Genomic DNA, 11853 nt, shown 5'->3' with positions numbered 1-11853 from the left:
CGGCCTCCTGGTCGCTGCCACCGTTCTGCTGGACCTCCTGCAGAGGGTGGCGAGCTACGCGCGGAAATGGCAGCAGATGAAGCCCATTCCGACGGTCGGCCGCGCCTACCCCCTAGTGGGACACGCGCTGATGATGAAGACGGACTCCGCAGGTAAGGGCAGGTGCGCTCTCCGCCCGCGCGGCCCCGCCCAGGAGCCCCTCCCGGATCCAGCCCAACCCCATTACCTGAGGCTCGGCTGCTAGGAGAGGGAAGCATCTGTCACCCGCCAGAGAATGGAGCCCCAATCCTATCCAGTTTTCCCTTTGATACCTGCCAAAAGTGCTACCGCCCCCATCCCATAATGCACATTTTCTTTGTGTGTAGCACAGAATCCGGGATTTCCAAACTCCTGCCCTTCTGCCTTTTCCCTTCTCCTTTTCCCGCATTGTAGCTGCTCAGATCTCAAAACCCTGTCTTTTCTTCTGTCTTGGCTTGGGAAGCCTTAAGGACAGAAACTTCCCTGGAACACCTCAAATGCTTTAAAACGGGTAAATACTTCAAAACTTAGTGCTGCCTTCCTCTCTCTCCCTTTTTGGCAAATAAGAGACTAGAGTTTCATTTGAGGCTCCCCCCACCTGCCCCCACACTCATCCCCAAGCATCACAAGACTTGACCACTACTTTTGTTCCTTCTTGTCCTTTTAAGGAGGTTGTGTAATAACAGTTAATAAGCTAGTGTAGCAGGGCCTTCAGGTAAACTCATATGGCAAGTTTCAAAAGCCTTGTTTATTAAAGAGTGAGTTGGGGTTTTTTTTAATTGAAAAAAAAATCACTTTAAGTTAGAAAGCTCTCAAAATTACTAGAGTATTTGCAGTCCTGCACCAGAGAGGGTGAATTAGATCTAATGGAAGTATAACTTGAGATACCCAGAACTGAAAAGATTTGCCCAAAATGACGTATTTTAAAAATAGGCCCGGACCAGAACCCAGTTCCACTATAGGTTAATTGGTAATAATAATTTTACAGGCTGAGCATTAACTCCAAAGCTTGAAGGATTATTTCATTTTTACTTCTGTTTCCCCAAATAAAAATAACGCTGTCATTTCAACCTCACAGAATAAGGTGAGGCCTCATCGGAGAATGTTTACCAAAATATTGAAAATATTTTCTGGCAGAAGAAATTGAAGCAAAGTTTTTATTATCCAAATATCAATGTGATTGATATTACAAGTAGTCCAACAGCATATTTAGATTTATGGAAATCACATTGATAAAAATCATCTTGGTTAATACTAAAAGCAGAGCTAACCTTCCTTTCTACCCTAAAGCTTTATAGTATTAAAAAATAATTGTGTAGAAATATAGATTCTTTTCTCCTTAACCCCTGGAAAGTGATATACTTAAGAAGTCTCATCATAGTCTTTTGGGAATTCCAAAAATTAAAATCTGTAGTGCATAAGACCTGTTTCAAAACTAACTGTGAGCTTCTTGAATTATTAAAAGTAAATCTCCTTGGAGTTACTTTCCGAGTGAAGACAATGACAATATGCAGTCTCTTAGAAAGAGACATTTTATTCTGTCAAGTACTGGATTTTAGCATTAGGAAAATTGTTGCACAATTTCCAGCTTTGTAACCAAGTTGTTTTTGAGAAGTTGTTTAAAATTCTCAAAGTTAGAGGGTATTTGTCTCTTTACACGTAAAAGTAACTATATTACAGGATCATCTTAAGGATTATATTTAATGTATGCAAATTTTCTAGATCACTGTCCAGAACTTGGTTAGAATATGTTTTGTAATTGTTAGTCATTTATTGAGGCCTTGCTCTGTGCCCAGCAATGAGCTCAGTGTAGTTGGGAATACACCTTATAATACTCTGATAAATCCCTGTTTGTCAATAACACTGTCTCCTATCAAGAGGCTATTATGCCTTTCATTCTGTAGCAGATGTCCAAAGTCTGGCCTCAGTAATCTTACCTTGAATATTGCCGTTGGCTTCCAATTGGCCTCTAAACTCTAATCTCATGCTTTTCCAGTCCCTCATGTCAATGCCAGTCCTCCCCAGCTGCTCCCAGCTTTTGGACCTGATACTTCAAACCACAGATTCAGACTTCCTTGTGCCCTCTGTCAGACCAGACTAAGGCAGGCAGTATATTAACATGACACAGGATGTTTTGACACTGGTGATTTGACCCAGCCCTTTTTGCAGTAATTTTGACAACGGTTTTATCCAAGAGACATTTTGAAACAGTATAGCATAATGGTTAAGATGGCATATTCTGGAGTCTTGGTACAAAGCCAGATTCTACCACTTACTATAAACTCTGTGATATTGGGCAATGATTTTTTACAAAGTGCACATTTTGGCACGTCAAAACCTAATAATTATTATCCTGTAATAGCTGACATTCATTATGTTATATTTATTTGCTGTGGCAAATATTATTTTGTAATAATTTTAGACCTATAGAAAAGGAGCAAAAAATAGTTCAGAAAGTTCACATATGCCCTCTACCCAGCTTCCACCAATGGTAACATATTGTATAATTAGTATATTTATCAAAATGAGAAAATGAACATTTGTGCAATGCTATTTACAAAATTCAATGTCTTGATTTAATTTAAAATTAAATATTTTTCTCTCCCACCAATGGTAACATATTGTATAATTAGTATATTTATCAAAATGAGAAAATGAACATTTGTACAATGCTATTTACAAAATTCAATGTCTTGATTTAATTTAAAATTAAATATTTTTCTCTTAGAATTTTTTCAACAATTAATTCAGTACACAGAAGAATATCGCCATATGCCACTGCTGAAACTCTGGCTTGGGCCAGTGCCTATGGTGGCCCTTTATAATGCAGAAAATGTAGAGGTGGGTATGTAGTAAATAGGATCAATATTTTACTGTAAATTTGAGCATGAGAATCTCATCTGAGTAAATTTAATAAATGTGTTATTCTATTTCATTTGATTCAGTACAAAGAGAATTCCATTAAATATTTTAGGCAATGCAGGTGTCACTTAATGCTTTCTAGATGTAGTCTGAATCCTGGGGAAACTAACACCCTCAGATATCTGTGTGTATTTGTTATCAGGTCCACATATATTTGTTCTCCTTTTTTGAAAAGTCTTCTAAAGTTTTTTAGAACCATAAATAGATTATTCCACAAAATGAGCACTTGATATTCTCCAGACACTGTTTTAAGACTCTAAAATCATATGACTGATAAAATATGGGTGTTTCCCTCAAGGTGCTCAGGGTCTTATATTACACTGATGATAAATTTACTATTCCAAATTTAAAAGAGAATGCTAATCTGATATTTACAGGGTAAACATCATTAATCCATGCTATTGAGATTAGTGCTCAAAAAGATTATATACCTTTTACTCATTATTGTGACACTGGAGGAATTATCTTGTGGTATGATGAGAAAAAGATTTGGGTCAGGGGGTAAAAAGGGGATAAACAGAGCTTCTCTTTGTAGAACATAATTAAAAATAGAATTTCCTAGAAAATAGTGCTGGAACATGTCTTTCTTAGTTACTGTGGTGAAAATGTTAGAGTTTCTTTTGTACCACACTCAGAATTCCAGTTCAGAGAAGATAGTGAGGGGACCTGGCATAGGATTTCAGCCACTGTTGATTTAGTAGAAGTGGTTTGGTCTATGCAGTAGAGATCTGTCCAGAATAGGGAACGCGAGCAAGAAGCCGGGAGCATTCTGTGCTCATTCTTGGACGCTCATCCCTTCTCCTACGTCACTTTCTCTCCAGGTAATCCAATCACACTCATGCCTTCCAATGTTACCTATCCGTTGGCGACACTCCAATATGTATCTCTAGCTCAGGCCTTTATCCTGAGCTTCACACCTGCTTTCAGACTACGGAACTTGAACGCCTCAAAGGCAATGTACGTGAACATGAACTTGGGATTTCCTTCCCCCCAGATGTAGTCTTCCTCCAGATTCACCTGCTTCCACACCCCTAATTAAGTGACTCCACTTGGTTTCTAGTTCATGGGGAAACCAGGGAATCATCTTGCACATTTTTCTTTCCCTCAACTCCATTTAGTTCCCAAGACTAAATGACAGTTATATATCTAAAACTCTAATTGAATTTCTCTGAGGCACAGGAATGAAAATGAATGACAGAGAAAATAAAGGTTATGAAATATTGCCTTAAAAAGTAATTGTGTTCTATCCAGGTATTCCTATAATTGAAGTTGTTTTGATGTCTATATGTCTCTGAATTTTTTTTTGTTTCTTCCCAAGGCAATTTTAACTAGTTTCAAGCAAATTGACAAATCCTCTGTGTACAAGTTTCTAGAACCATGGCTTGGCCTAGGACTTCTTACAAGGTATGACAGTGTAAATTTGTAAAGCTATCTTATAGAAATGATTACTTCTTTGTGTAACTTGTTATTTTAGGAATTGACACTAGGAAGTTTTTTTCTGTAGCAAGACTGTGCTTTTAGCATGGAAGAGAGAGGCTGGAAGGAGAGGTCCAGCTAATAGTGGGCCTTCAACAGACAAGAGTCCAGGGTGTATAGTAGTCTCCAGCCATGGCATTCAATAATGACTATCACCAGTGTTCCCAGAAGACTCAGGAGGTCCTGATGTGTGAGGAGAATAAAGCAAAGGAGTATGTGGAGCAGAAATCTTGAAAATCCAACAGAAAAGACAGCTAGCCCTTGAGCACAGTGACCTCAATCTTTCAGTGGCACCCAGAAATAGGACTCCATCCTCTGAGAAAGGGCCCAGCAAGAGAAAGGCAGGAACCTTGCAGGGACTTTGGAGAATTTGAACACAATAGAGATCAAGGTAGAATCATGAAGCATGTGGATCATCTGAGGACTAAGGTATTGACAGGGGAGAGAAAAAAACTCTTATTTTTGGAAACTGAGAACTTAGAAATTGAGAAAAATTCTTACATTTTACAATTTTATGAATGCTATTCTAAATATTAGTTTATAGAACAATATCCAAAATATCCATATTTTGTAACTATATATGAATATTACATATATATACATAGTATAAACTTGTGTATATATGTCTGTCTTTGTCATTCTGACCAAAGTGTTTGAGAACCTGCAGATAAAGCTGTCTCAAGAGAATTTTGTTGACTAGGCTGTATTTGTGCCTTATTTTGGGGGGGGGGTGTTACTTCTTTTTTATTTGTAACCACATATTATATTTCTAGTACTGGAAGCAAATGGCGCTCCAGGAGAAAAATGTTAACACCCACTTTCCATTTTACAATTCTGGAAGATTTCTTAGATGTCATGAATGAGCAAGCAAATATATTGGCTAATAAGCTTGAAAAACATGTTAACCAAGAAGCATTTAACTGCTTTTTTGACATCACTCTTTGTGCCTTAGATATAATCTGTGGTAAGTCTCATTGATTTGTTTCTGAATTTATGGTGTGAAGATAAATGCCCCAGATAGAAAATAACATTCCATTGAGAAGGCAGATGAGGGGATTGGAAAGGACACTGGATTCTTCAGGATGGTTTTTCGGCTAAATTAGCCTCCTGAGAAGCAGCAGTCACTGCTAGAGCTATGAGCAGAGCAGTTACACAGCCAACTAGCCAGGAAGGGCAAAGGGAAGAAAGAACAGAACAGGAACAGGGAGTAGGAGAAGCAGAAGGTACAAGAGAAGGGCAAAAATGGGGAAAGAACAATTCTAAAATATGTAAGATCAGAACAGGACTTAACGTCTCTTTTAGTGTCTGCCACTGCAAAATAAACACCAGATATATGCATGAATTGAATGGTTGCTTCTTACCCGTATTTTATAGAAACAGCTATGGGGAAGAACTTTGGTGCTCAAAGTAATGATGATTCTGAGTATGTCCATGCAGTTTATAGGTAAATGGAGTCCTTTCAATCTTTTTAAAAATTATTATTAATTTGGGCTTTAAAAACTATTACTAATAATTTCTACCTGTTTTGCAATAATTTCTGTCTGTGTCTGTATTTTTTATTGTTTCAAAATAAACATTAAACCAAAAATGAACCTCATCATTTAAGCATGTATTTTAGCCATAGAGGAATGGTTATGTAAATTAAGGCACATTCAGATTGTGCAGTGATTTAAAATTTAAAATGATTATTTTCTGATATATTGAGATTACATTATGATGTACCCTGTGATGCTTACATCATGATACTAAGTGATAAAAGAAAGAAATAAACAGTTTCTTTGTAGTATGATAACCATTGCAATATCAAAAATAGTCATTAAAAAAAACTTTAGAAAATACTATACAAAATGTTAGCAGTGGTTATCATTGTTTTGTGTACATGCTTCTCTTTCTTATGACATTTTGTTTTTGCTTTTATTTATTCTCTTTCCTGTATTTTCTACGCTGAGTAGATATCATTTTTGTAATTGAAAAAAAATCGATTTTACTTTAAAATTCATATTGAGAGGAAGGGACAGGATGTGATTTGATGTACCCCATCTTTAAGTCCACTGCTCATTTCACTGCATTTTAACAAATATTTATTGAGCATTTGTAACCTGCTGATCCTTGCACGAGGTACTAACTGATTTTATAGTGGTACACAGAACAGAAAAGCATGGGAGATAGGCACCAAACAAAGAAATATAAACTTACAAATTGAAATAGTTGCTTAGAAAGAAAAGATCAAGTTATCATTAGGGAGGAAAACAGGGATATGTCCTACAGACTGAGTATCCAGGAGAGGCTCTCTGAAGAACTGGCATCTAAGCTGGTCCTGAAGGAGATCATGTAGAGATCTTTCTGTTTTATCTCTGGAAATGAGGGGGAGGTGCTCAGGACTGCCATGTGACCGATGGCTATTTAATGAGCACTTTCTTGTAGAAGAGAGCAAGCAGTTATCTTCTGTCACTCCAGAAGAGTGATCAAGCAAATGCATAGGCTTTCAGAAGAGGGAGATTTCATCTCAACCTTTGCTACAAAAGCCCCAGGCAGCCTTGGGAAGTTGAGAACTTGCCCTGGGGAAAGAAGCAGAGACCACATGGCTATCTAGGGAAAGTGTTTTATAAGGGATTCATCATTCCTCTAAAGAACTTTTGTGGGGTTTTTTAAGCTTCATTGCATGTGTAATAGCCCATGCCTTCATTGTTGAGCGGGTAGCAGGTAGGTCGTAGTAGCCTCTAAGACTCATCATCACCATTCCCGTATTACCTTCATAAGGCCAGGTACCAAAGAGATGCTCAAGAAATACACATTCTGATGTGACAGCTAACGTATTTCTGTCCTACTTATAGGATGAGTGATATGATATTTCGAAGAATGAAGATGCCCTGGCTTTGGCTTGACCTTTGGTATCTTATGTTCAGAGAAGGATGGGAACACAAAAGGGACCTTAAGATCCTACACACTTTTACCAACAACGTATGTTCTTGACTTTTTTTTAAATTGTGGTAAAATATACATAATATAAAATTTACCATTATAACCATTTTAAGTGTACAATCCAGTGGCATTAAGAGAATTCACAATGTTGTGCAACCTTCACCGCCATCCATTTCTGGAACTCTTTGTAAGTCCATGATTTTTGTGTTTTGCTAACATACCCTGTGTAGGACCATGGAGCCTGTGACTCATAAAATAAAAGTTGAATTGAATAATAATAGGAAAAAAGTGGTCAGCATGATTATATTTAAATTATGTATTCAACAAATATTATTCAGCATTTACTATTCAACGATATTATTCAGTACATTCACAATGTACTCAGCTTTTGGTACAGTGTTCCCTTTAGGATAGGGAACATACATATATGTCTTATTCATGACTGTATTTCCAACAGTTCCCTTTAGGGTAGGGAACATACATACATGTCTTTTAATTACAGTACCAAACACTGTACTAAATGTTGGAAATACAGTCATGAGTAAGACATGTATGTGTGTTCCCTACCCTAAAGGATGTTAGTCTAATAGGACAGGTTATCTATAAACAAATAACTATGAAATGTGGTATGAGCTATGAACACTTGTTAACAAACAGGGTGCTCTGTGAAAAGAATAAAGAGACAAGGAAGGATCTGTGTATAAGAGCCTTCTGGAAAATGTTCAGATTAGGCAGTAGTTTTCAAAGTCAAAGGGCATTTACTGTGGTATCTTAACTTGGAAAAGATTAAAACTAACTAGATACTACTATTTTATTTATAATCCAGAAGTAACCAGGAGATAGTGATTTATAGAATAGTTGATGCCAAGCTTTGTGTTAAAGACGTGTTTATGAAAAAGCAAGATTTAATTGAAAATATACATGAAATTATAATTTAAATGTACTGTCAAAGTCAAAGGGCATTTACTGTGGTATCTTAACTTGGAAAAGATTAAAACTAACTAGATATTACTATTTTATTTATAATCCAGAAGTAACCAGGAGATAGTGATTTATAGAATAGCTGATGCCAAGCTTTGTGTTAAAGACGTGTTTATGAAAAAGCAAGATTTAATTGAAAATATACATGAAATTATAATTTAAATGTACTGAAAAATGCCTATTTAAGTATATTATTTCTTTGCTGTGAATTTTGGTTAAAATATTTTGGAATGTCTTCCTTACAGTGAGGTAATTAATTAGTCAGTAGATGTTAGATGAATGAGATGTTCGTTTGAATTGGTTACAGCAGAGTATAGAGTAATCACCTGAAGTAGGAGACTATCCAACTGGTTGTATTTTGTAGTTATATTTTCCCTTAAATTTCATGCATTAATATCCACATCAATAATTACTGCATTCTGGGCCGGCCCTGTGGTGCACTCGGGCGAGTGCGGCGCTTGGGAGCGCAGCGGCGCTCCCGCTGCGGGTTCAGATCCTATATAGGGATGGCCGGTGCTCACTGGCTGAGCGTGGTGCGGGCGACACCAATCCAAGGGTTGCGATCCCCTTACCGGTCACAAAAAAATAAAAAATAAATAAATAAAAAAATAATAATAATAATTACTGCATTCCAGGTTGGATGGACAATACTATTCATTTAAGAAATATTGAAAGTTGCATACTGAGCCCTAGGCACTAGGAGTTCCACAAAGAATAAAAGAAGACATGATGTTTTGCCCTCAAAGATCTTAGAATCTATTCTTTCAAGCCAGTTAGAAGCAGGTTTGGTTCATTGCCTGATAGGAAAAGAAAGTTGTAATGTGTAACCACATTGAGTTTATGACCTCTAATTCTTTTAGTCACTTAACAAATATCTAATGAACATTCTTAAAATGCCAAGAAGTACTCTAGAGGTTGGAAATATATCGATGAGTAAAGACAAATCTGCTGCCACATGGATGGTAGCATTTGAGTTGAAGGAGAAAGACAGTAAATAGTAAGTATAATATAATGCCAGGGGGTAAGTGAAATGGAGAAAAATAAAGTAGGTTTAGGAAGGTAGCAAGTGCTAGGAACTAAGGTAGCAGTGGTCAGGGAAGGTCTCTCTGACAGTTTGATAATGAGCCGAGACCCAAAAGAAGGGAGGCACCCAGCCGTGCAGGCATGTGAGGAAAGCATTCCAGGCTGAAGGAATGGCAAGCATTCAGGGTGAATTGACTAATCCACCTGCTCTTTCTTTTCTCCAATACAACATGTAATTAAGAGTGATCTATAATTAGTCTGTTATATAATGGTTTCATTCTCTCCATCACTTAAATTTTTTCTCATTAGTTCATTCAAACCTCTAGGGTACTATTTAGTAGACTATGACTCTGTTCCCTTGTTAGAAAGCCTGCAAAAACAGCACTTGAAAATTCTGAATTTGTCTGAGATTAAATTCGTTTTTAAAAGTTTCTCCAAATAATGCTCTAAATGTTAACAGGAGGTTTTAACTATTTTTCACAAGAGCCTGAATTGTTGTTGAAATGCAAAGAACAGGGCCGAGCCCGTGGCGCACTCGGGAGAGTGCGGCGCTGGGAGTGCAGCAGCGCTCCTGCCGCGGGTTCGGATCCTATATAGGGATGACCGGTGCGCTCACAGCGCTCACTGGCTGAGTGCGGTGCTGCTGGTCTCAAAAAGGACAAAAAAAAAAAAAGCAAAGAACAGGAAAGGTTTAGAAAAAATGAGTTTAAAAGCTAGCATATTTTCATAGGAAGATAAGTTTTAGGTTACGTTAAAGTCCAAACAAAAGCATGTGACTGTCATTTAAATCATATAGGTCATCGCTGAACGGGCCAGTAAAATGAAGACAGATGAAGAATGTAGAGGTGATGACCGGGGCTCTGTCCCCTCCAAAAATAAACGCAGGGCTTTTCTTGACTTGCTTTTAAGTGTGACTGATGATGAAGGGAACAAGCTAACTCATGAAGATATTCGAGAAGAAGTTGACACCTTCATGTTTGAGGTATTTTATATGGTCATGTTACCTTCAGATATTAAACATTAAACAAATCCATTTGTTTTTAGAATCCTTAGCGTTATTTTTTAATTTAATCAAATTTTAAAGTAGTTTAACCTAACAAAGGAAGTTTTATTATTTTTTAATTTGAAATAACAAAACTTAAGAACTTGATTAAGTGCCAGATCAACTTCTTTATTCAGAAATGATTTTTACTAGTAGTGCGGACAGCAGTAGATATGTTTTTTTCTCAAGAAAACCTAAGGTACATCAGATTTTTCCCAAGCAGAAGAGCAGCCAGAAGTTGCTGTCCATTCTCTATCTCGCTTCATGGTTCCTTGTAATCTCCCAACCCCCCAGCTCATTTTTTCACGACCTGCTTTTCTAGCAGTTCTAGCAGATGAGCACTTAGCTGCTGATGTGAGCTGCTGTGGCTAAAGAAGCTAATAGGAGCCCTCCAATAGGGAGTTTAACAGGTTCATCATTTTAAAGACATTTCTGGTCTTCAAATTAAAAAAAAAAATGTATATATGAAATACTTTTTACAAAGATAGTCTAAATATTACAAGCAGTGATATTGCAAATATTACAAACCCCATGTGGTAATGTCTTCGCAGTGAAGCGAAGTGAAAGGCATCTGAGTTTTCATGGCAGGTTGTGTTAGTGGCTCTACCTACAGCTCTCTGGGTACGATGCCAATGCTTGTGCATTCTCCCTTGCAAAGTAAGGCTTTCTGACCCCGTAGAAGAAAGCTGTGCTGAGGGTCTGTAGATCCAAATTCTGGTTCTGACTCTGTGCTCATATGAGATGGTTCCAATCACTCCAGGTCTCTGTTACAATTTTCCTATGTGTAAAAGAGAGAAATGGATTGGATCAGTGGTTTTAAATTTCACTTTTAAGCATAGTATTTTATTGAAAACAAATCTTAAGCAGAAAATGGACATTTAAATTAGCTGAAAAGTAGAGAGGGGTTAAGCATGTGGATTCTGGGGCCAAATCCCAGCTCAAACAGGCACTACAGATGTGACCTCAGGCACCTCACCTATCCTTTCTGGGTCTCAGTATTGTCATTTTAATAGCACAGGCCTTGTGGGATAGGTACAATGATTAGATTTTTTAACGTGCATTGAGAATCATTCCTGGGACATAGGAAGCAAGCAGCAGATATTGGCTGTCATTATTTGATGCTAAAGTGGAGAAACTGTCTCACATCTCCATCCTGCCCGTGCACACACATACAGATACATGCACATACACACATGCACACACACACACTCACAAACATATGCACATACACGCATACACACATGCACACACACAAATACACACAAACATATGCTCATACCCACGTACGTGCATGTACACACACATAAACACATACAAACACATGCAGATGCCCACATACACACATATACACACACAAACACATGTACATATATATATATATATATATATATATATATATACACACACATACACAAACACACACACAGGCCCACAATATAGGGATGACCGGTGCGCTCACAGCGCTCACA

The 11853-nt window shown here is 37.5% G+C and overlaps 1 protein-coding gene across 1 annotated transcript in view; it reads left to right on the top strand.

Moving 5' to 3' along the window:
• The window catches only part of LOC103606854 (cytochrome P450 4V2), a 19723-nt gene that overhangs the window by 2435 nt on the left and 5435 nt on the right, over nucleotides 1-11853 (top strand). The window contains exons 2-8 of the mRNA XM_008591391.1: nucleotides 3-152; nucleotides 2747-2859; nucleotides 4259-4344; nucleotides 5190-5380; nucleotides 5791-5860; nucleotides 7251-7377; nucleotides 10139-10324. Coding sequence (XP_008589613.1) covers nucleotides 3-152; nucleotides 2747-2859; nucleotides 4259-4344; nucleotides 5190-5380; nucleotides 5791-5860; nucleotides 7251-7377; nucleotides 10139-10324 — 923 coding nt within the window. The remainder of the gene's footprint in view (nucleotides 1-2; nucleotides 153-2746; nucleotides 2860-4258; nucleotides 4345-5189; nucleotides 5381-5790; nucleotides 5861-7250; nucleotides 7378-10138; nucleotides 10325-11853) is intronic.

The sequence above is a fragment of the Galeopterus variegatus genome, unplaced genomic scaffold (assembly GCF_000696425.1).
Source record: "Galeopterus variegatus unplaced genomic scaffold, G_variegatus-3.0.2 Scaffold6892, whole genome shotgun sequence".
In the NCBI taxonomy this organism is placed as follows: domain Eukaryota; kingdom Metazoa; phylum Chordata; class Mammalia; order Dermoptera; family Cynocephalidae; genus Galeopterus; species Galeopterus variegatus.
The sequence above is the reverse complement of the archived record's forward strand: the minus strand, read 5'-3'. Positions and strand labels throughout refer to the sequence as shown.